The 21,704-nt window shown below is 37.3% G+C and overlaps 1 protein-coding gene across 5 annotated transcripts in view; it reads left to right on the top strand.

The window, feature by feature from the left end:
* Positions 1-21,704, top strand: part of UBR5 (ubiquitin protein ligase E3 component n-recognin 5) — a 156,442-nt gene that overhangs the window by 74,715 nt on the left and 60,023 nt on the right. For 3 of the 5 annotated variants that reach the window (XM_067537335.1, XM_067537336.1, XM_067537333.1), the window contains exons 16-28: positions 79-191; positions 7,720-7,863; positions 7,955-8,066; positions 8,278-8,432; positions 10,297-10,494; positions 11,737-11,947; positions 12,611-12,655; positions 17,072-17,198; positions 18,409-18,560; positions 18,976-19,071; positions 19,560-19,683; positions 20,503-20,600; positions 21,286-21,434. In XM_067537335.1, coding sequence (XP_067393436.1) covers positions 79-191; positions 7,720-7,863; positions 7,955-8,066; positions 8,278-8,432; positions 10,297-10,494; positions 11,737-11,947; positions 12,611-12,655; positions 17,072-17,198; positions 18,409-18,560; positions 18,976-19,071; positions 19,560-19,683; positions 20,503-20,600; positions 21,286-21,434 — 1,724 coding nt within the window. The remainder of the gene's footprint in view (positions 1-78; positions 192-7,719; positions 7,864-7,954; positions 8,067-8,277; positions 8,433-10,296; positions 10,495-11,736; positions 11,948-12,610; positions 12,656-17,071; positions 17,199-18,408; positions 18,561-18,975; positions 19,072-19,559; positions 19,684-20,502; positions 20,601-21,285; positions 21,435-21,704) is intronic. The other 2 variants (XM_067537338.1, XM_067537337.1) reach the window with 1 other exon arrangement.

Raw genomic sequence — 21,704 nt, 5'->3', positions numbered from 1 at the left:
ATAAAGTAAGATCTCTGATTATATTTAGATGAAATGTTTCAGATTTTTTTGGTACTTATTATTTTGTTATTGTCTAAGAACGACGACGGTCCACTCCTGCTCCAAAAGAAGAGGAGAAAGTGAATGAAGAGCAGTGGTCCCTTAGGGAAGTCGTGTTTGTAGAAGATGTTAAGAATGTTCCTGTTGGCAAGGTTTGTTTAAAAAGAATTCTGATTGCTCTCCTTTTTAATTGCTGTGAAATAACTTTTCCTTTCGATTGGCTGACTCTACAGTTGGTTTTACTTTGTCTGTAACTTGACCTAGTTTGAGGGACAGATGGGAGTGTTCTTAGCTGTGCTTCCCAGCACAACTTTTGCCGTATTTTAATATTTGTTCTTAATACAGTCAATGATGCTCATCAACTGCAAACACACACTGATTCCAAAACGCTGACTCTGAAGGAAGTAATCTTTGATTTTTTTCTTGGACTTGAGCCAAGTCTAGCATTGCAAGAATGGTTCAAAGATTTGGCCTTGCTCAAAAGTTCTTACAATGGAAGGAACAGCATCACCTGAACATTTGCTTGGGCAAATCTGTTGGTGAAATGGGATCCTGGAAAGCAAACAACAAGATTCAGGCTAGAAATAAACCGACATGTTTACTGGAGACTGGGAATAATTTTATTTCATTTTTTACAAAATGGCACCATCAGATATTTCATACTTTATTCAAGAAAACCAGTTTGTCTGGTCCTATGCATCTCAGGAGCCCAAGCTCCCCTCTGTTCCCACAAGTGAAGGTGAACGTACTTTCAGAGATCTTGCACAGGATCAAGAGTGCCAAAGAGGGCAGTACTGTCCTACACTGTACTGCCCTTTGGTTCCAGCACTACTTTGGTTCTGGTTCTGTGAAACTGGTTGTAAGGGATGAGGTCAGCTGGGCAGATTTCTACTGTATTCTCCAAACTTACAGAAAAGCCAGCACTGCAATTTGTAGTAAACTGCAGAAACTTGCACTGCTTCTCATTCTGAAGGGGGAAGATCCCATAATGAGTTTCCACTCCCTTGTATGGTTTATTGTGGCATAGGGGAACATGGAATGGTTTATGTAAGAACACCCGAAAGCTATTGCAGATTTCTCTAGGGGAGACAATGTGTTCTAGTGGCACTGGAGGGCACTGGACTGGGAATCAGGAGACTTGGATTCTGTTCCCATTTCTGCCACTGACTTTCTCTGTGACTTTACAAAAATCATTTAATCTATTTGTCTGTCTCTTCTGTTTAGATTGTAAGCTCTTCAGGGCAGGGACTGTTTCTCACTGTGTCTGTATTGGTGTTCAGTCTGGGATGAGACCTGTAGGTGCTACTGTAATACAAGTTAAATAAATTAGATTACATTTGTCTTGTGTACACAGTTTTTGTGATGTGCAAATATAGCAATCTTTTTCAGCCTGTACATTTTTACAACTTACAAATTTCCACCAATTGCTATTAAGGAGGCCAACCACTCAGGACTACTCAGAGGCAGCTTTGCTGATTTTTTAAAATTTAGAATTTAATACAGAAGGCTAGATGGCATTAGTATAATGCAAACAATGTTTCTAAAAGTAAAACTGTAAAATGTTCGTTATCAAAAAGAAAGGGATGATTCCTGCTAATGGTCACCCAATCCTATTGCTTTGAAGAATGCTTCCCACCTTCTCCTCCAGTAATCTCTGCACACTGTCCTTTGTCTGAACAGAAGTGAAGCCTAAAAAACCTATTCCTCTCTTCCAATAAATGGTATCAGGCATGAACACTTTGGAAAAAATAATTCTCGGTCTCCAATTCTTGAATTACCAACTAAAACAACCACACAATTGCGCTGCTGTTATCCATGTGCTCCCTTTGCCCTGGTTTCTGTAATCATGTGATATCAAGTTGACTTATTTTAGAATGTGAACTCTTGATGGCTAGGAACACATTTATGGTACTGTTTAAATATCCTCTTATATCTATCTTAGACTGTAGTTCTTTAGGGCAGGGAAACATTACTTATTATATATTTATACAGCACTGTAAAATGTACAGTGCAATATAAATGTCAGCTAATTTTAAGTTGAAAGCAATGGTATAAAAATAGACAAAAAATAAAGTTTTAGATGAACACAGTCGCTTCCAGAAGCCAGCATGCAAAAACAGACATTCACTTGTAATGTTCAGTGAAAGAGGGCAAAGAAATGCAAGTTGCAACCTTACTGATTCAGAAATGGCTTAGCTTCTTTCTGCCCATGAAGTTGCATAGAACAAATTAGGGTTGCTCTTGATATCCACTGGAAAAATACTGTTTGTTATGCTTCCCTCTTGCAAGTCTCCAGAATAGCCAGTCTTGTTCATCTTGAAACAGAAGTCTTTATAATTGTTTAACCTTTTTAAACTCTTTATGGAATGGAAAGAGGATTTGAGTTCTTAGATTTATACATTGCATGTATACAGATGCATACAGACTTCCAAATTGCAAGCAATTATCAAACATGTCAAAATGACAAGCTGACTTGCCCAACTGTGGAATGGACTCAATCCTATTCTTTTCCATTTCACCCCTTCCTTCTCCCCACTCCATATAACCCAGTCGTCCCTCTCTCTGCTCCTGTACCATCTTTGATGACTGGAAACGTAGATGTTCTGCACAGTGTCCTGTAGTATAAAATCAGGGATCTTGACAGATCAGGGTTTGTGAGACTTCCATAGCTGGAGGATACTTCAGTGAGAATCTTCTCCCATTTAAAACAGAAGTCTGCTACCTTAGGTATCCCAAATAACTGGAGGGGGGTAAAGCAGTCCCTCCATTAGCCAAGGTGCAAACCATATAGGCTTTCAGGGTCAAAACACACCACCTTAAAACTTCACTCACTTAATTTGGCTTCTAGTGAATCACATGGAGCACAGAACTAATGTGACCTCTTTGAGAAATACTGCTTAATAAGCAGGCAGTCACAACCTTCTTGCCAAGAGCAATACTTGATAGCTCTCTTCTAACCAGCAGAAAGCATCTGAATTTCCCTATGATTCCTCTGTTGGAGCATGGTGACAAAAGTAAATGTTTGGGTTTAGAGTAAAAGACCCTGTGGCTCATGTATTGTCACTCTAGGGTAAAATTTCAGTTGCTCCAGAAATATGAAAGTGTCAGTAAAAGTTTCCAAAGGAGGTTGAGTTTATAGCTAGGGGACTAGTTCAGAATCACCACAAAGTATTTGATGGGTAGATTGATCCAAGAAATAACGTTCAAGAATCTAGATTAATAAAAACAATGAGCTATTCTGATCTCTGGAAAGTTTTAGTTTGGCAAGTACACTTAGCTGTGTGCAATGCCTTTTAAAGATTTAGACGATTTCTGAATGCTGCTAAAATACCGCGCAGACCAGGTGGTGTGATCTGTTTGTAGGACCATGTACAGAGGAATGAACTTAAGCTTTGACCAGCAGAGGTTTTTGATTTGCTTTGGGGGGAGGAGTGGTGAAGTGGGGACTCTGCCTCTGATCCTGGTAGGCTACAATCCTTATATTGGTCCCTTTGTCCCATAGCTTGACTTCTGCAGTGATCCTATTAACACTGGGCTTGGTCAGTTTCCTCCAGAGTTTCTACAGCCACTATGTAATAGAAATGGACCACATGGAATTGGCAGGAATATACTTGTGTATTTTTTCCTTTGGTACTACAGAGAAGATGGTCTGAGTGCAGTAACTGCTAGTTTATTGTATCCATAAAAGACATGAGACAGGAGAGCAGCAGAACTTGTCAGATAGAAGCTCTTGGATGTAGGTTCAGGCTATTTCCCAGACTTATATTGTTTCCTACTCCTTGATGTTCCACTTAAATCTTAATCCTCATGGGTTTAGAACAGAATCCAGTGCATGTTCCTTAAAGCCCTCTGGGTCAAGGAGATCCTAATTAGAAGGTTTCCACGGTGGTGAAAACTGGATACAGGGAATGTAGATTACTTAGTGTCAAAGTCTTGCCTCCTATTATTAGTATTAGACTTTGCTGCTTGGAATGGTTGAAAAGATGGCTTCTAGAAGCAACTAGTAAATTGGAAGTGTAGGGAACCTGGGTTGAAGCTGCTTCTTTCTTGAACTTTGGCAGCTACTGTTCTTTTGGTCAGAAGTATCCAGGGCCTTCCCAAACAACTTCAGTCCACTAAACATATCCTAGATCAGGTGAGACTTCAGGATAGTGTCCATTTTTAAGTTCCTAAGCCAAAATTTTGTTCTGATTCTGAGGAATCTTGTGTATAATACACAAATTGGATTGAATGGGTGGAAAAGCTTGGTCAGAAGGTTGGGATATTAACCTTTGTAGCCAGTACTTCAAATTCATTTAGTCTTTGGTTTAGTTTCTGGAATTTTTGTCTAGGGCCTCAACCCCATAGGAAAGATGCCTTGGAGGTGCTCACATCTAACATGGTCCCAAAAAGATATCGTAACCTCTTTTCATGGCTGTACTTGTCTTGATTCGTTATTCCTATAGGCATGGCCTTTTGTACATGTCCCCTGTTCTCTGAGAGTAAGGAAGCAGTCTTCTCTTTACATAGAGTAATTATGGAAGCATAATAATGAAGTAGGCCAAGCTATTAAACTGGTCCTGTTCAGTCCCATGATGAATAGGTTAAAAAGGATAATATTGCACTTTCACTTGGCTAGCTGTGCTGCTTTTTGGAGAGGGAATGCAAACACCCTGCAGAGATGGAATATTTATGCAGATTACCAGTAGATCCAAAAGATGTAGTTTCTAAAAGGATCAGTTTTGTAACAGAGATCTTCCGTATTCTTTAATACCGGGATATGTTACTCTCACATAGTCTACTGAGCCCTAGGGGGAGGAACCTCAGCAGAATTGCCTCCATTTGGTGCTGAAGGACAGAATTTACCATTGAAAGTTTGTCTGATCATTCAGAATATTTTTTGCTCCACTTTTGCTTTTTCAAGTATAACTTAATGAAATGCACGAGAAAGTGTGGTGTGTTTGCTTAGTGTTAGTAAATGCACATTTTTATGTATGGGAAGCGGCAAATTTAATAAATATTTTCTTTCCATCCAAATTCTAAAATATTGAAAAACTAAGGTAAGAATAGTATAAAATTGTATTTTATATAAGTGGAATGAATGCAGCATCAAGGGAGAATCGTGAAAGTGAGCAGATGCCATGGAAGATGAATTTTGCTTTTGGAAATATATTTAAACTTACATTTCAGCATTTTTAAACTTCTTGTCTTTATTCTAGATAAATTTTTGACAGCTCTTAGAGGCTATCTCTTACTGATGTGTACAATATATGTATATATTTTGTTACTAAAATTGTAATGTTCTTATCACGTGATGTATTGCAGTTTGTGATAGAATTTGCACGAATTGTGAAAAGTTGCACTAGAAGTGTTGAATGTGTGTAGTAAACAATTCTGTTTCTGAAAGATATGTCTGTCAAGTATTTTTATTAAAAAGAATAAAATAATAAAACACCAGGGTTTAATAGTGAGCTTCTTTCATTGAACTGAGACTAAAATAAACTGGGAATAAAAATGAGTCTGAGCTACTTGATTAGTTTTAAGAAAAATGTTGCTGTTGTATGCTGGTCAATTACTCTTTCTCTAAAGGCAAATATATAATAATTCTTGGATCTGTGTTCTTTGTGTATAACTGGGTTCAGAGCATCCAGTTTTACGTTCCCAATTGGTTGCTTGATTTGTCAGTGGATGGTCCATCCTGACTAGCTTGACATATAACAGCCAATAACTACCGTAGCATCTGTAAATGAAGGAGCTACCATAGTTGTCTTTTGCAGGAGCTCACTTCTCATCCCTTCTCTCCCAAATCTTCTTGAGTGAAGGTTCTCCCTAATTTTCCTAAATCAACTCCTAGTGACTATTAGTTTCTTTCTAAATATACATTTTAAATTTTGGTGCTTGACCTTTTAAAAAAAATAAAGTTTCCTTTTAGGTTCACTGCATTTTTCTTATTCTGTTAGTATTTCTTTTTACTGAATATATGAAAAGCAACACAGTTGCTTTAAATGGTGACTGAAGTATAATCAGAAGACGTCTAGAGCATATTTGCTTTAGGACGATGTGTTGGCCTGTTAGATGCTGGGGAGAGCGCCAACTTTGTTTTCCCCTGCAGCAGGTTATATAAGTCTTGAAGATGGGAAAGAAGGCAACATGGAAGATGGCCTCAGTGCTCCTGATAGACGTGAAGACTCTGTACAAAGCCATCTGTTTTCAGAAGAGGCCCAGATCAAGACTTCCATAGCAGCACTTAGTCATTTCTGAGTTCCAAGAGCAATGGTTGTGCCAAGGCTTCAGTGTGGGGTCTTGCACTCAATCTACAGCACTGATCACTGAAGAAGTTGACACTGACGCCTCCCTTAAAGTGTAGATTATTTATCAATACTTCCTATGTACAGTTTTCCCTGGAATGCCTGGATCAAACTGCTTGAGACCTCCATGCAAAATCATTCTTTCAGTAGCATTCCTGCTAGCTCAACTCTGATCTAGAACATGTTATCTTTTGGCAGGGCCAGGCTTGTGACTGCTTTACACCATGTTCTTAAAACTGTTAATCCTATATGCTCTGTATTAATTGACTGAATAGGGCATCAAGCTCACTCCCATCTCTGGGTGAGTGTGTCTTATGTTTTGGCACCAATGCTTATGATACTGCTGGTTACTTTGTCGCCATCCTTGGTGCCATCTTTCTTGGTAGAAGGTGTTAAAGCATTTTGTCTTTATCAATGCATCTACTTCGCATTTGGCAGCCTGAGATTGGTTGGAAGAAGGGTTGGGAGTCTGTAGGAAGTCTGTTACCCTGAAGATTTAGAGGGAAATTCTCTTACTCCCTACAACTCTTCAGGAAAAGAGGATACAGCAGTTGGCTAGTGAACAAAATATATCTTTTCTTTCCTTGCCAGCAGGGTAACTGCACCAAACTCACTTAATTTTAAGGACTAGCAAAAACTCCAGAGTTACCATTATTCCTTGAGATAAAGGCCTAAGTAAATCTGATGGCAGATCATATCACTTAGTTTTAACCAAAAGGTGGAAATATTATTGGACTTTTATTCATCCTAGACACCTCAAAAATTAAAGGAACATCACACTTTTTCTGCTGATTGCAGCTGGAGTGACCAAGGGACAGGCTGGCTTTGCAGTTTGGTGCAATTCTAGAACGCAATTCTGAACTGAGGAATTCGTTTGGCAAGCGTACCAGTTATGCATATATAATGAGCAGCTCTTCAAGAGCAAGTACCACTTAGAATTTCAGAAGAAGTGGCTTAGTGACTTTCAACTGTTTAGTTAGGGGAAAGATGTTTCTTGTAGTGTAAATGTTCCTGAGTACGTGTAGCTGCATCCTTAGACTCAGAGTTTTAATGGTAAACTTTTTGTGATTGGATTGGGGGAGAAGGGGTGCAGATAAGTAAGACCAATCTTTGTTCATTGGGTACTGTCATGCTGCTTCTTTCCTTAGTCATTCCAAATACTGGATTAACAGTAGGCATTAAGAAATCCACCTAAACAAATAGGTTCACAGGTGCCCAATAACTGCAGAAGAATAATGCCCTTAATAACCAGGGACCTCTGAGTTTGACCTATCGTCTCAGACTGAACTTCTGTGCTCTGACCAAAAGGTTCAGGGTACATAAAATTACTTTTCAGCTTCATCTCAAAGCTTTTAATAACAGATCAATTATATTTAATGTGTTCCGCTTGTAGGTACTAAAAGTGGACGGTGCCTATGTTGCTGTGAAATTTCCAGGCACATCCAGTAACGCAAACTGTCAGAGCAGCTCTGGTTCAGATCCTGATCCTTCTTCCCTTCTCCAAGATTGTAGGCTACTCAGAATAGATGAACTCCAGGTATGTTGGATGGAGAAATAAAAAACAGGAATTTGAAATGTTACGTTTCCTCGTGCTGTTTGCATACTGAAATCTTACTCTTGTTTTTCAGGTAGTCAAAACAGGTGGGACTCCAAAAGTTCCAGACTGCTTCCAAAGGACTCCTAAAAAGCTGTGTATTCCTGAAAAAACAGAGATTCTTGCAGTGAACGTAGATTCGAAAGGTAAGTGTTTTCAGTAAACTACCCTGCTGCCCGTCTTAGAGGTGTTTTTCCCTTTTGTGGAAAACATTTAAACTGTTTAAATTAAGGTGTATGCTTGGCTGCGTTGATTATCAAATCATTAGATACAATAGTTTGTATGTGTTTTCTGTTGTATTACAGAATGCTGCCAGTGAGAGATGTTAACTTTTTTCTTTCTTATGTACCTATGAAGGAGTGCATGCTGTCCTGAAGACTGGGAACTGGGTTCGATACTGCATATTTGATCTTGCTACAGGGAAAGCTGAGCAAGAAAATAACTTTCCCACTAGCAGTATTGCTTTCCTGGGTCAGAATGAGAGAAGTGTTGCCATTTTTACAGCTGGACAGGTTTGTTTGGGTTCTCTTGTTAATTTCCTTGTTAGATTTTAGTCATTTAACTTCTCAGTGCTAGTTTTCCTAATCTGTAAAATGGGAATTCTGCTTACTTTTCTAAGGCTTGTTTAAGGTTTGCAAAGGCTTGGATCTTCAAATAGTTTAAGGGAGCTAGACATCCAACTCCCTTGACTTTCGTTGGAAGTTAGGCACTTAAACACTTGTAAGCATTTCTGAAAATCCTATATCAGTACTTCAAAATCCTTGGGTAAAAGGTGCAAAGTATTTTTATTACAGAGGAAGCAGCCACTGCTTTAGTAAAGACTTTAGTGAAGAGTAGTTATAGCTTTGTTCAGGAAGAAAGTAGATTTTCATTTTACCCATTTCTGAACATTTGAAAATAGCGAAAAGTATTTCATGCTCAGTGTGTGATAAACTTGTTGAACATCTGTGAAGTGGCTTGTGGCTATAAAGAGCTTAATGAACACTAAGAGCTTGTCTATACTCGCACTTATGCCAGCAAAACTTTTGTTGCTCAGGGGTGTGAAAAAAAAAAATCCCGCTGAGCGATGTAAATTTTGCCAGCATAAGAGCGAGTGTAGACAGTGTTATGTCAGCAGGAAAGCTCTCCCACTGACATAACTACCACTGCTCATTTATATGGTTTTATTATGTTAGCAGGAGAGCTCTCTCCTCCTGATGTAACTCAGCTACACTCGTGCTTGTGCCGGCAACATTTTGTCGCTCAACGGGATTTGTTTTTCATACCCCTGAATGACAAAAGTTTGTGTCATTGTATGTGTAGCACATCCTTTCTTAAGTGCATTCTGAGCTACTAAATCCCTTTGAAGCTATTCCATAAGCCTGAAACTTCTTGAATGATTCTCAGACCCAGGATCTTATTAAATGGAGCTTCCACTTTGGTTTCCTGTGGCATCACGGATGACCAGATTCCAGTGGTGATGTACAGACAAATTGATCTGGCTCTGGACTTGCATGCTCTTCTTTGCAAGTCAGAGCTTCTAAGTCCTGTTGTATGAATCTGCTTCTTTTAGGTTTGTCCCCCTCCCCCTCTTAAAATCATAGAAACCATGGGTCAAAAATATATTCAATCAGTATAAAATTTCCATAGTTAAATACACAAGTCAGGAAATCCCAAACTTAAGGTTGAACATGCAAGCTTAACTCGTATTGTAATGCATATCCTTATTTCTCAATGCCGGTTATTATCTAAAGGCTATAGAGAAAATACATGACACAGAGCAATATTGAATTTTTCTATGTATTGTAGGCAATCCATGATTGTAGCCTTGATAGGTGACATAAGTGAATAATGCATCTGCAGGCATATATAGGTGTTTAGAAGAAGAAACAGAAAAATAATTTTCAGTGACTTCTGCAAGCTTTTGTATGACTCACATCTTTAGTAAAGATCTGTGAAAAAAAGTTTATTGTCAAAGGCACTTTGAAAATTAGTAGACTTCATTGTTTCCATTCAAGTTTGATTGTAAGTATTTTTCAACAAATTAGAGTGCCAAAGATCCAGGTGCCATATTGGGATCAATATGTATTTCCTTTTAATTACTAAAATTTTTTTTTTTTTAGTAAATTGACTCTTATTTGTGCTATCACCTGTAATGTGCTAGGCATTTTCCAGTCATTCAAGAAGACATGGTTCTTGCACCAAGGTGCTCAATCTAAGATTAGGTAGAGAGAGGTTAGGAATTTCAAATCAAATAGTTTTCTTTTAGGCAGCATAGCAGAAATGAGTCTTTAGGAGGGACTTAACTGTGGAAATATGTATTATATGATTATTAAAATACTTATTTTACAAAATGGTGATTTGGTGTTAATTTTTTTTTTTTTTTTTTTTACATAGGAATCTCCTATTATTCTTAGAGATGGAAATGGAACTATCTATCCAATGGCAAAAGACTGCATGGGTGGAATAAGGGATCCCGACTGGCTTGATCTCCCACCTATTAGTAGTCTTGGAATGGGTGTTCATTCCTTAACAAATCTTCCTGCTAACTCAACCATCAAAAAGAAAGCTGCTATCATCATCATGGCTGTTGAGGTAATGTCTTATGTCTTGCTTTCTTCATTACTAAGTCTCAATAGCAGCTTTAAAAAAATGATACATTAAAGCAGCTTGGTATTTCTCTTTAAATTACCATTGCATTTATACTCTTTTATCATTTTAAATAAACCTACTTAAATTAAGTAATCTTTTATAAGCACAAAAAACAAACAACTATTTTTTAAACCAAAAGGTCTTTGACACATGACTCCACTGAGATTTTTAAATCACTTTTATCATTGTTAGAATTATTAGGGATTATGCTGCTAAAATTAAAAATATTAGCTAGTATGTCTTGTATAAAACTGAATTATTCTATCATCAGTGTACCTGTTTTCTCAAGTGATCAGGAGTTTGTCATCTAACTGTAAATGCACTACAGTTTGCCTGTAATTTGAACTAGGGCAGGAAATGATAAAGGAATAATTGTAGGAGTGATTTCTTGTGAATCTCCACTGTTGTGACATAAAATCTTTGCGGCAAGAACCTGTCACATGAATCTTCTGTAGAGAGCCATATACACTTATAACACTGTATAAATAATTATAAAATATATCATATACTAAATTTATGCAAAATGTATACACATGCTAAAAGAACCTCCACTACTTCCTCTTAAAATAGCTAGCGTGGTGTGTTATCAGATTCCCTAAATTATTAATTTCATGCCACACATCATACTAAACTGACATTGAGTCTCGCATTGGGGTACTCCACAAAGGAGGAAAAGTGGTCACCCAGAAATGAGGTGAGCATCCAAGACAACTTCAACCCTCTCACCCGACTTCTACCAGTCATTAAGAGAAAACTCTTTAAATGCCAGTTCATACAGACCTCTTATGTCCCTTGAATCCTACCATTTTTCTGTGTTATGTAAAGTCATGAATCCTAGAAATCCTCTATCTTACAAATTGATGTAGCCATGTAAGAGCCAAGCTTTTTGTAGGTTTGACAGATCCTTGATATTTTAGCATGTCCTTTTTCGTCAATTTCCTTTTATTATTTGTTTACAGTAGAAATGACATTCAGACTCCATATGAGATCATAATATAAAAGAAAAGAAGTTCTTCTGGTATATTTGTTCTCAACATTTCCTGTGTTGGTTACTAGTGAAAATCTCTCAAATTTAAATTTTTATGTTCATTTCTCAGTGCGAAACCAGAAGAATCTAGAATTGTATAGCTGTCTAAATTTTTTGTTCCATTTTATTAAAGTCTTTTTTCATTTTTCTGAACACAGAAACAGACTTTAATGCAGCATATACTCCGATGTGACTACGAGGCCTGCAGACAATACCTGATGAATCTTGAACAAGCTGTTGTCTTGGATCAGAATCCACAAATGCTGCAGACGTTCCTCAGCCACAGATGCGATGGAAATCGTAATATTCTACATGCTTGTGTATCTGTATGCTTCCCAACCAGTAACAAAGAAACTAAAGAGGAAGAGGGTGAGCAATGTATCATGAGAACCCTTTTGAAACTACCTTTTTTTAATGCAGTTTGAAGAATATTCTGAGAAGAGGCCAAAATTTTCAAAACTAAGTGTCTAAAATCTGGCACCTAAAATAAATGGCCTAACTTTTCAAAGACGTGGAGCATATGCAGCTCCCATTTACGTCATTGGGATTTGTGGGAGCTCAGCTCTAGTTTATTTAGGTGCCTAACTATGGTTTTAGGACAAATTTAGGGCACCCAGATTAGAAAATTTTAGAAGATGAGATAACTGAGTGCATTGTCCCTTTATATCACTGTTAGTTTGAGGGTTGGTTTTTTTACACATACAGTATTGTTTAAGTTTTCTTTCCAGGATTATCAAATAACTTGCCTAATGTTTAGTGGTATCTTTGGTATTTCTTCCATTGAGAAATCTGTACTGGAAAATGTGAACGAAGAGCTTTCTGTTGATGTAAGGGACTGACACTTTTTTATAACTCTTAAAATACTATTGCATCCAAAAAAACACATGAAAAGAACAGCATTTGCAAAGTCAAACGCACAAAAGATAGGAAATGCCAGAAATAAGGCTGCCCATGCAATTTTAATTCAGCCCCCTTGTGCATATACATTATGATAGTCTTTAATTATATGATCACATACTATTGTTTCCACAGGACTACTTGATTCAGTGCACAAGATGGACAGTGCTCACCAAATGGGTAGCTATTCAATATTTCTTTTATCCTCATCATTCAATGTCTGGCGCCCCATTCCTTATTTATTGTACACCATCCAAACCCTGCACTGAATAAAGATTTAACTTCCTCATGGGGTTTACTATGGTTCTCTCATAGTAGTATCTTGGCTCTTTATAGACGTTAATGAATTTATCTTCATAACACCACTGTGATGACTGGATGGTGTTATCCTTATTTCATGCATGAGGAACCAAAGCACAGAGATTAAATCCAGAAGTGCCAACTAATTTTGGGTGCCCAATTTGAGAAGCCATGGGCCTGATTTTTTTCAAAGTACTTGGCATTTTATAGCACTCTAAGTTTAGAGCACACCCATTAATCTCAGTTGCAGTTGTAGAAGTGTAGACCACTCGCAAGTCAGATACCACATGTCTCAGGTTGGTTACCCAAAAAATGAGGCGCACAGTGATCACGAGTGAAAAATTTGATTTGTGACTTTGCTACAGAGTTCTTATATGGGGGAGGCAGGAATAGAATCCAGTTCTCCAGAGTGGCATGCAGCAGCCTTAAGTGCAAAACCATCCTTTTTCTTCCTGCAGTTCCTGCCTCATTCATTACACACCTTCCAGTTTCTGCGACAAATGAGGCAGGAGTCCTGAAGACGACAGCCTCATTCACTACACGACACTGATTCGTTCCCAGAGCACTGTCCATCATGTGCACTGATTGAGGCAGCAGTCCTGTGGGAAAAAATATTATATGATTATGTAATTAAAGACTGTATTAAAATGCATATCCAGAAGAGGACTAGAATAAGGTTGCATTAGCTGGCAAGCTTAATTCTGTCTCTTCCTAATTTTGAATGCTTCACTTTGCAATCTTAACATCCTTTTAACCAAGTTTTTTTTGGATGTAATTTGCCAGGTTTTCTTAAAATATAATATCCAAAAAGATAAAAATTACATCATGTGGAATCATATTGACTCCTCCCCTCCTTCTAAGTAGGGTTGGGCTCTTTAGTTCCGCAGCACAATCCTCCACCACTTGAGTTAATAAAAGCAGTATTTTGCAGTAGCAGTAGAAGGTTATCTTCTCTTGACCTGTCACTAGATGAGGATGGGGAGACATTCTACTTCAGTGGGTTTCACAGCTATTTGCTAGACAACGAAGGAATGTTGACTCAGGAATAATGGATTCAATTTCATATTCTGTAGAGGGTGTGCTAGAGCTTTTCAATGAAACAGTTATACAAATTTTAACATGGACTAACTGTTTGTTTCTTTTTGAGAAACAGCTGAACCAATCTGGCTTAAACATTTGAAAAAACATTTCAGCCCTAGGCTGTCAGAATGACATTTCAGTCCAAACGGTGCGAATTTGGCAAAGTTACAAGCAACTTAAACAGGGTCTTATAATGTAAAATGTCAGGCATCCTTAAATATAAGCGTTAAGACAGTATCACGTATAATAAAAACATACATAGCACTATATAGACAGTACCAATACTGTAACTTCAGAACTTGATCATATTAAAGTAGAAACCATACGCAGTTCTAGTTAAATGCTGGTACAGAAATGCTTATGAAATTTTCTAACTCAGATATAAATCCAGGATGGTGGGTTTTTTACAGTTTCACATTATCTTCCTGAATAAAATAAACTCAGAAAATGACCTTGCAAAACTACATTAACTACTTAACTAGAAATGTTTTGTTTTTAGCTTGTATCTTGCTGAACAATATTTCTAATGACTTTTATTGATGCCTGTTTTCTGAGATTCTGACCTAGAATATTTCATACGGAAGTAAGTAGAGGACTATAGAGGAATATAGTAGATAAAATATGATTTTTCATTATCCAGGCAGAAGCACTAAAAGTAAATGACTAATCAGTCTTTTTTTGGATTTTTTTAGTTACCACAGCATTGTAGTATTTAGCTGGCATACAGTTTCACAGGAATGTTGTAATCCAGACAAAACTCTCTTTACTTTGAGAGAAACCCTTTATACTAAATTAACAAATATTTTTTGTAAAACTTTTTTAATACACAAAGCAAAGTACTATTTGTACATTACTTTTAACACTATTGCTTGCTCAATATTGTTTTGTCATTAGTATCTTGATGAATTTCATTGGGTTGACACCTCAAAGAAATTTCAGAGGGGAGTGTTATGCAATTGTTTCTTTTCCTACGACTTTTCAAATGCTGGTTCCAATTTGGCACTTACGCCCTTTGTATGTCTTTACAGCCATTAGAGGAGATTTAAGATGTTTTTGGTTGTAGTATATAAAGATACTAAGCTCTATACCATATTCATTGAATCCAGAGTCATATTCCAGTAATTATTACACACATGTAAGGCACACAGCAGTGATATCTGGATATCACTTGCAGAATGAAAAACATATGATCTGTGTTTTTCCAGATAATAAAGTATATTCTATGTAATTATATCCCATCAACAGTAACTTTCCTCCTAGAGTCAGGAATTTGCAATTGGAAGACTAATTTCCAAGAGAGTGCCAACTTCTCCTTTCATCAGCTAGACCAAGGTTAAATTTTGCCAGGTGACCTAAACATGGAGGGATTCATGTTTGGATGGATTGTCAACAGGAGTGAGTTATAGAGCTCAGGGACCACTATGAGTGCATCTGTGCTGTAGACCCTACAGTTTTAATTCTGGGGATCCCTACCAATCATTACCATGATGGGACATGAGCAGAGAAGTGTTTTTTAGGATAACTGGCTCCTAGATAGTTTGATTTTTATAGACTGAACTGCACCTGCAAGCAAATTGGCAGATAGTGTAGAGCTGAGAACACAAGTGTAATATTGCTCTTACTGGTCTACTGGAAATGCATTTGGTAGCATTCTGTGATCGCTGAAGTTTCTTGGGTGACTGAAAGATAGGCCTACATAAAGCACGTTACAACAGTCAATGCTGAAGGTGACACAGAAATGATGGTTGTGGAAAGGTCTGTATATGAGGAAATGACAAAATCTTGAGGTCAGGCAAAAATGAAAGAAGACATTAATTATTACTGCTAGAGGTGACTCCAGTAAGATCCTAAAGACTTAAACTAATGTAACCATTGACAAATATCTTCAATTTAGGTCTCAGACCACTTCTCCCATACCTTCTCAAAGTGCTAAAATTCTGCCAGTAAACACTTTTTTGTCTCATTCAGGCTGAGTTTAACCCAGCCATCTTTCATCCAAATCTCCTTACCGCTATCAAACACTGGGAATACAAAAAAATAGCAAAGGCACGTTGCGAACACACTGGGAAGATCAGCACCACTCACAGCAACATAGTGCAGTCTGTCCAAAAAAATGAGCAAATTCACTTTAAAGCATCTTTGTCTACCACTGTCATACTGTGCTTGGAATCTGCACCTTGTGAATCCATGGTATAGAAGATTGCCAATAATTCACTGTCAGCATGAACAGCTGTGGTGTGTGAGATTTTTTGAAGTGGCATACCCTATTGGTCTGAAATACTATTTCGGTGTCGTCATTTTCTCATCATCTGTCTGTGAAATGTGAATCTGGTTGAAACTTAACTGGCTTGAAATCAAGCTGCAGACAGAAGTCTTTAGAAAAATGGGCAGAGGTTGTGTGTATATGTGTACAGTTATGTGAGGGACATGAGCCCTTTTTTCACCACCGTAAATTGCACTCAGAGTCCTCTTGGATCCATTGCTACCGTTTGATTCATAGGTTACTATATGGTGGTTACTAGTGCATTTTTCTCGTCCACAGCTCTTAAGGAGACTGTAACAATTTCCCTCTGATGCAGACCTTGCAACAATCTCTTGCTATTATCTTTGTGCAGCTAAAGCACTTGAGAAATATTGTTTTTACAGACACATTAAAACTGGTCACTGCTCCAAAGAGTTTATGCTCTGTCATCACTGCCTTTTTTTTTTTTTTACTTGTGGATTAAACTGCTGCAATGCGCTCTACTTAGGCTACCCTTGAAATCACCCAGGAAGCTCCATTTGGTGCAGAATGCATGTGTTATGTGCTGAATCTTTGCATTGGCTTGCTGTTTACTTCAGGGTGCAATTAGAGGAGATGATGGTTCTCTTTAAAGCCCTGAGCTTGTTTGGCACTAGCTATTGGATAGGTCTCTCTCACCTTAGATGCTGTTGTGGAACTTAAGATCAGTGAGATGTCTGTTCTTGAGACTTCTGTCTTTTGACTTTCTTCCTTAACTGTCCACAGCAATATAAAATTAAATCAATAAATAAGATCAGAATTTGAGCCTAATCTCTGTCAGTGCCCTTTTGAATGTAAAACGACCCAACCTTCCCTCCCCAAAATGAACAATTTGCAGGAGAGTCTTTTTGACAATAAAAGTTTTGTTTTAATTCCTTTCTTTATAATATACTTTATTTAAATTTTGGCACCAAATGTTTTTCTTAATGTTTCAGAAGCAGAGCGCTCTGAAAGGAATACGTTTGCCGAAAGACTTTCAGCTGTTGAGGCTATTGCAAATGCAATCTCAGTAGTATCGAGTAATGGTCCAGGAAATCGGGCAGGATCATCAAGCAGCAGAAGGTATACATTGGTTTTAACAAGCTTGTTTTGTACTTTGAGTACCCCTTGTACATTAATGTAAGTTTTTTTGCCTTTTAGTTGTGGTCGAGCATAGGCTTTGTTGTCAATTTAAAGAGAAGGAAGTGGGGTGGAGAAGGTCTAGTGGTTAAAGTGCAGGACTGAGGGCCAGACAATCTTGGATCTGTTTCTGGCTCTAGCATGGACTTGTGAACATGTCTCTTACCTACTCTGCCCTACAGCTTCCTCAACTGTGAAGTGACAAGAGTACTTACCTACTACCAGGAGATTTTGAGGGTTTAATTAATTGCTGCTTTATAAAGTGCTTTGAGAGTCTAGGAATAAAGGTGTTATAGCAATGTTTGACAATCACTACTTGTATTTGTGTCTTAGGAGGACTTCTAGGGTAGGCTTATGATTTCAGTGTGGGTGGTCTGTGTATATTAGAGTGTAGTTTCTGTGATGGCAAAGTGAATGAGTAATATTGAGATTGATGTTCCTAATATTCCCTTTTATGGTGATCCATTCTGAAAACTTCTTGGATTCGCTCAATTCTTCTTCTTCCTCTCCCCCAGCCAGTCATTGTTGAGGGATGGGAGGGTGGGTATAGTACCTATGTTGCACTACGTATAGGGATATCTTGTGAGTTTATAAATTTATTTGCCCTCTCCAAGACCCCTAATTTCATTAAGACCTTTCGTACCTGAATGGTGTCTACATTGACAGATGTCTAGGATAGAACTTATAGATGAGTGTAATAGTTCCTACCTTTCAAGTGTCAGGTTCCAGAGCCATTCCTCAGTTTCCCTTTGACTGGATGGAGAGACTGTATGATATTTGTGCTTTGGTTTTGTGGCCAAAGCACAAATCCACATGAATTAAAGCAGTCCTTTGCTATCTCTGGACCACTGTCCTCTGCTCAGTATCCATACAGTCTTCCCTTCTGATGCAGGAAAATAAAAGGTGGAGCCTTCTTCACACCCTCTCCGAAATCCCTTGGCATTGACCTTGAAGGGCCAATATATCCTGCTACAATAGAATGTTGAGAGTGAATTTAAAATTACTGCTTTGACTATGTTCTATATGTACCTAAGAATATTATAGGAATAAAAGAAGTTTGGTCTGCCTTTAACTACAAAAATTTTGCTCTAAGTATACTACCTAATTATAAATCAGCATAGAAGTGAATTTGTTCTTTATGGTTTGTATTCAGTTTGAGACTAAGGGAGATGATGAGAAGATCCTTGCGAGCAGCTGGATTGGGTAGACATGAAGCTGGAGCTTCATCCAGTGATCATCAGGACCCAGTTTCTCCACCAATAGCTCCCCCGAGCTGGGTTCCTGATCCCCCAGCAATGGATCCTGGTAAGACTGCTAATTTATCAGTTCATGTGAGTGTAAACTAGACATGTTTTAAAAAAAAAAAAAAAATCCTGACTTTTAAGGTGAATTTAAAATTTAGTGTGAGACTCGCATGTATAATGTTAAAAAATGCCCTGAAGAGTAATGTTAGTAATGGGGAGTAGTCAGATGTACTTTTTGTATGGGAGCAGTAATTTAGAATTTAAAAGCACTTATTCAAATTGATACAGTAAACAAAATTTATTTAAAATGCTGTTGCCAAACTTTCAAAAAGTATTTGCTATAATGCGGGCTAAAGTGTCAATTAAATATAAAGAACATATGTATAGTGTAGCTTGCTAGATACTACAGAAAGAATTTTGTTAGGGATATTTTTTATATATTGATGTGTACATCCTACTGTTCTGTTTACTGAAAGATGGTGACATTGATTTTATCCTGGCCCCCGCTGTGGGATCTCTCACCACAGCAGCGACTGGTACTGGTCAAGGACCTAGCACCTCCACCATACCAGGTGAGAACCTGTTCTTTATCTGGATATGCTTTAGAAGGGGGAAAAAATCACAGAAGCTACCTTTCGTAGGTTTTTGTGTATCCAAACTCTTCCTTCTTTGTAAATACAGATAGCTTTGGCTTGAAGCAGCATTTTACTAGTATTCTTAAACTTATTTTTATGTAAAGCACAGCTCAAGGAATTTATAAACTTTTATTTACCTGCAAATTATGTGCAAGTGAAAAATGTTTTAATAGTGGTATGAAATGGTTTACTGTCTGTTTCAGCTGATAACATTTCACATTCTCAAATATATGATCCTTTATGTACAGTGAAATGCATAATGTGTTGCTGAAACTGCTAAGATCCTGTCATGGTCAAGGTGCTGATGAATGATAATCTTAACTCAGCTATTTCTCTTTTTGATTAAATATTTTTAGTAAATAACCCATTTTAATAAGAACCCATTTTGGGCATTGTTTCCACAAAAGTATTTTTTCTAATTGCAGGTCCTTCTACTGAGCCATCTGTAGTGGAATCAAAGGATCGGAAGGCAAATGCTCACTTTATACTGAAGTTGTTATGTGATAGTGTCGTTTTACAACCTTATCTTCGAGAGCTACTATCAGCCAAGTAAGGGTTTTCAAATTAAAGTGTCAAAATTGTTTAATATAAACGTCCCCTGAAGATGGTACATCAGCTGAAACTTATTCATGAACATCTTGGTGAAAATGTGTTCAGTATGTAGGCAAATATTAAATATGAAACAGTATGTTAAAATGGACTTAATGCAGAGTGTCTGCAAGAGAGTGTGTGCACACATATATGGATTACAAAGTACTTCTAATCCATTTGAGGATATTTAATTTAGGCATTTACACTGTGATAATGCTGTATTGTAGAGGATGTAACATAAGCAATCAACACCAGGTCTAGAGATTCATTGTGAAGAAAGTATCAGGAAATGGTAGAATTTTGGAAGAAAGTATCAGGAAATGATAGAATTTTGGAAGATGTATTGCCCTTATAGCAATATACATTTGCTATAAGATACCAGACGAGACTGAGTCAAAGATTATAAGGGGGTCAAACATTTGAATTCCTTTCCAAAGAAAGACTATTTAGAATATTACAGTGAAAAAACAAACACTCTTAGTTAATTATGTTTCTCTATTTAATCAATGTGACAAAGTTTTAAAAATATGGTAAATTATTAAATTACCAACTCCTGGCTTTTCCTTAGTGTCTGTGCTATTGTCCTGTTACACACCCACACACACCCACCCTCATTCTTTTTAGTTACTTTACATGCCATTATTCAGCAGCCCCATTTATCCAGATTAATTCCTTTGTATATAGGTGTAAATTGGCTATTTCGTATATTTCTATGGCAACTACAAGTTCGGTATATTTAGAGTGATTTGGTAATAATTTTACAAATCTGTTTACTAGAGATGCAAGAGGTATGACACCATTTATGTCTGCTGTTAGTGGCAGAGCATATCCTGCTGCAATTACCATTCTTGAAACTGCACAGAAAATTGCTAAAGGTAAATGAGTTTCAAATATGTTTTATACATATAGAGTTGTTTCCTGTTCTTAATTTTGGTTTTGGCATGCATACAAAGACAGTAATTGAATGCATAACTAATTAACATTCTTTTGTGTAAAATGTCATATGTTTGAGTAAATGATGGTGTTCAACATTTACCCCCTCCCAAAATACAGTGCCTATTGTTGTATGTTATGGAAAATTTGCTATTTGAGAACATGTGCTAATATGTGTTGTAGTAGTAATGGAGTTTTGGTTCTATTACTTACTACTTCGATGTTCTATACAAGGCCTTTCATTCAAGGATCTTGTGGCTTTACAAACACTAATGAATTAAGATAGTATTCTTAGAGTGCTAAATGATTAAACTTCATAGTACTCCTATAATATAAAGGAATCACTTGACCGACTACTTAAGTATATTCTTTATGGTTTGGAATACAGTATCTAGTGCAACTATATACCTATTTATATCTCATTCCTGCAAAGACTAATGCACCAGCTTAACTTCCTGTTACAGTTATCTGCAGTTGTTCTCTGTAGGGAAGGCCTATAGTGTGGTGGGGAAGAAGTCTTCTAAAAACTACAGGGAGCATTTTATTATTCATATTTCTAACTTCTTTAACATGGATTTTACCATGGAAAAACTTCATTATAAAACAGTTATGCTTGAATTTTTCTAGCTGAGGTAACGTCTAGTGAAAAAGAGGAAGATGTGTTCATGGGAATGGTTTGCCCATCTGGCACAAACCCAGATGATTCTCCATTATATGTTCTGTGTTGTAATGATACATGCAGCTTTACGTGGACTGGAGCAGAGCACATTAATCAGGTAAGTTAAACACTTTTTAATAAGTTAAATGGGAATGTGTTTCAACTATGCATTATCTATACTTTATAGTTAGTATACTGAACACCACTGGCCCCATTCTTGTGTAGACTTAGTGTATTAAATTCATTTTATCAATTCGAAGTTGTGCTATTGCCATTCGTATCCATTTCTGCTTCTGAAAAGGCAAAACATAAACAGGAAGCTGTTTTGTTCAAAACCTTGTTGCTAAGAGAGTTCTAGGGTTGTTTGCCTGACCAGTGTGGACAAAGA

Source organism: Emydura macquarii, unplaced genomic scaffold (genome assembly GCF_026122565.2).
Source record: "Emydura macquarii macquarii isolate MOO-44397 ecotype Brisbane River unplaced genomic scaffold, CSIRO-AGI_Emac_v2 contig_383, whole genome shotgun sequence".
Lineage (NCBI taxonomy): Eukaryota > Metazoa > Chordata > Testudines > Chelidae > Emydura > Emydura macquarii.
This window is presented reverse-complemented; position numbering and strand designations above follow the sequence as displayed.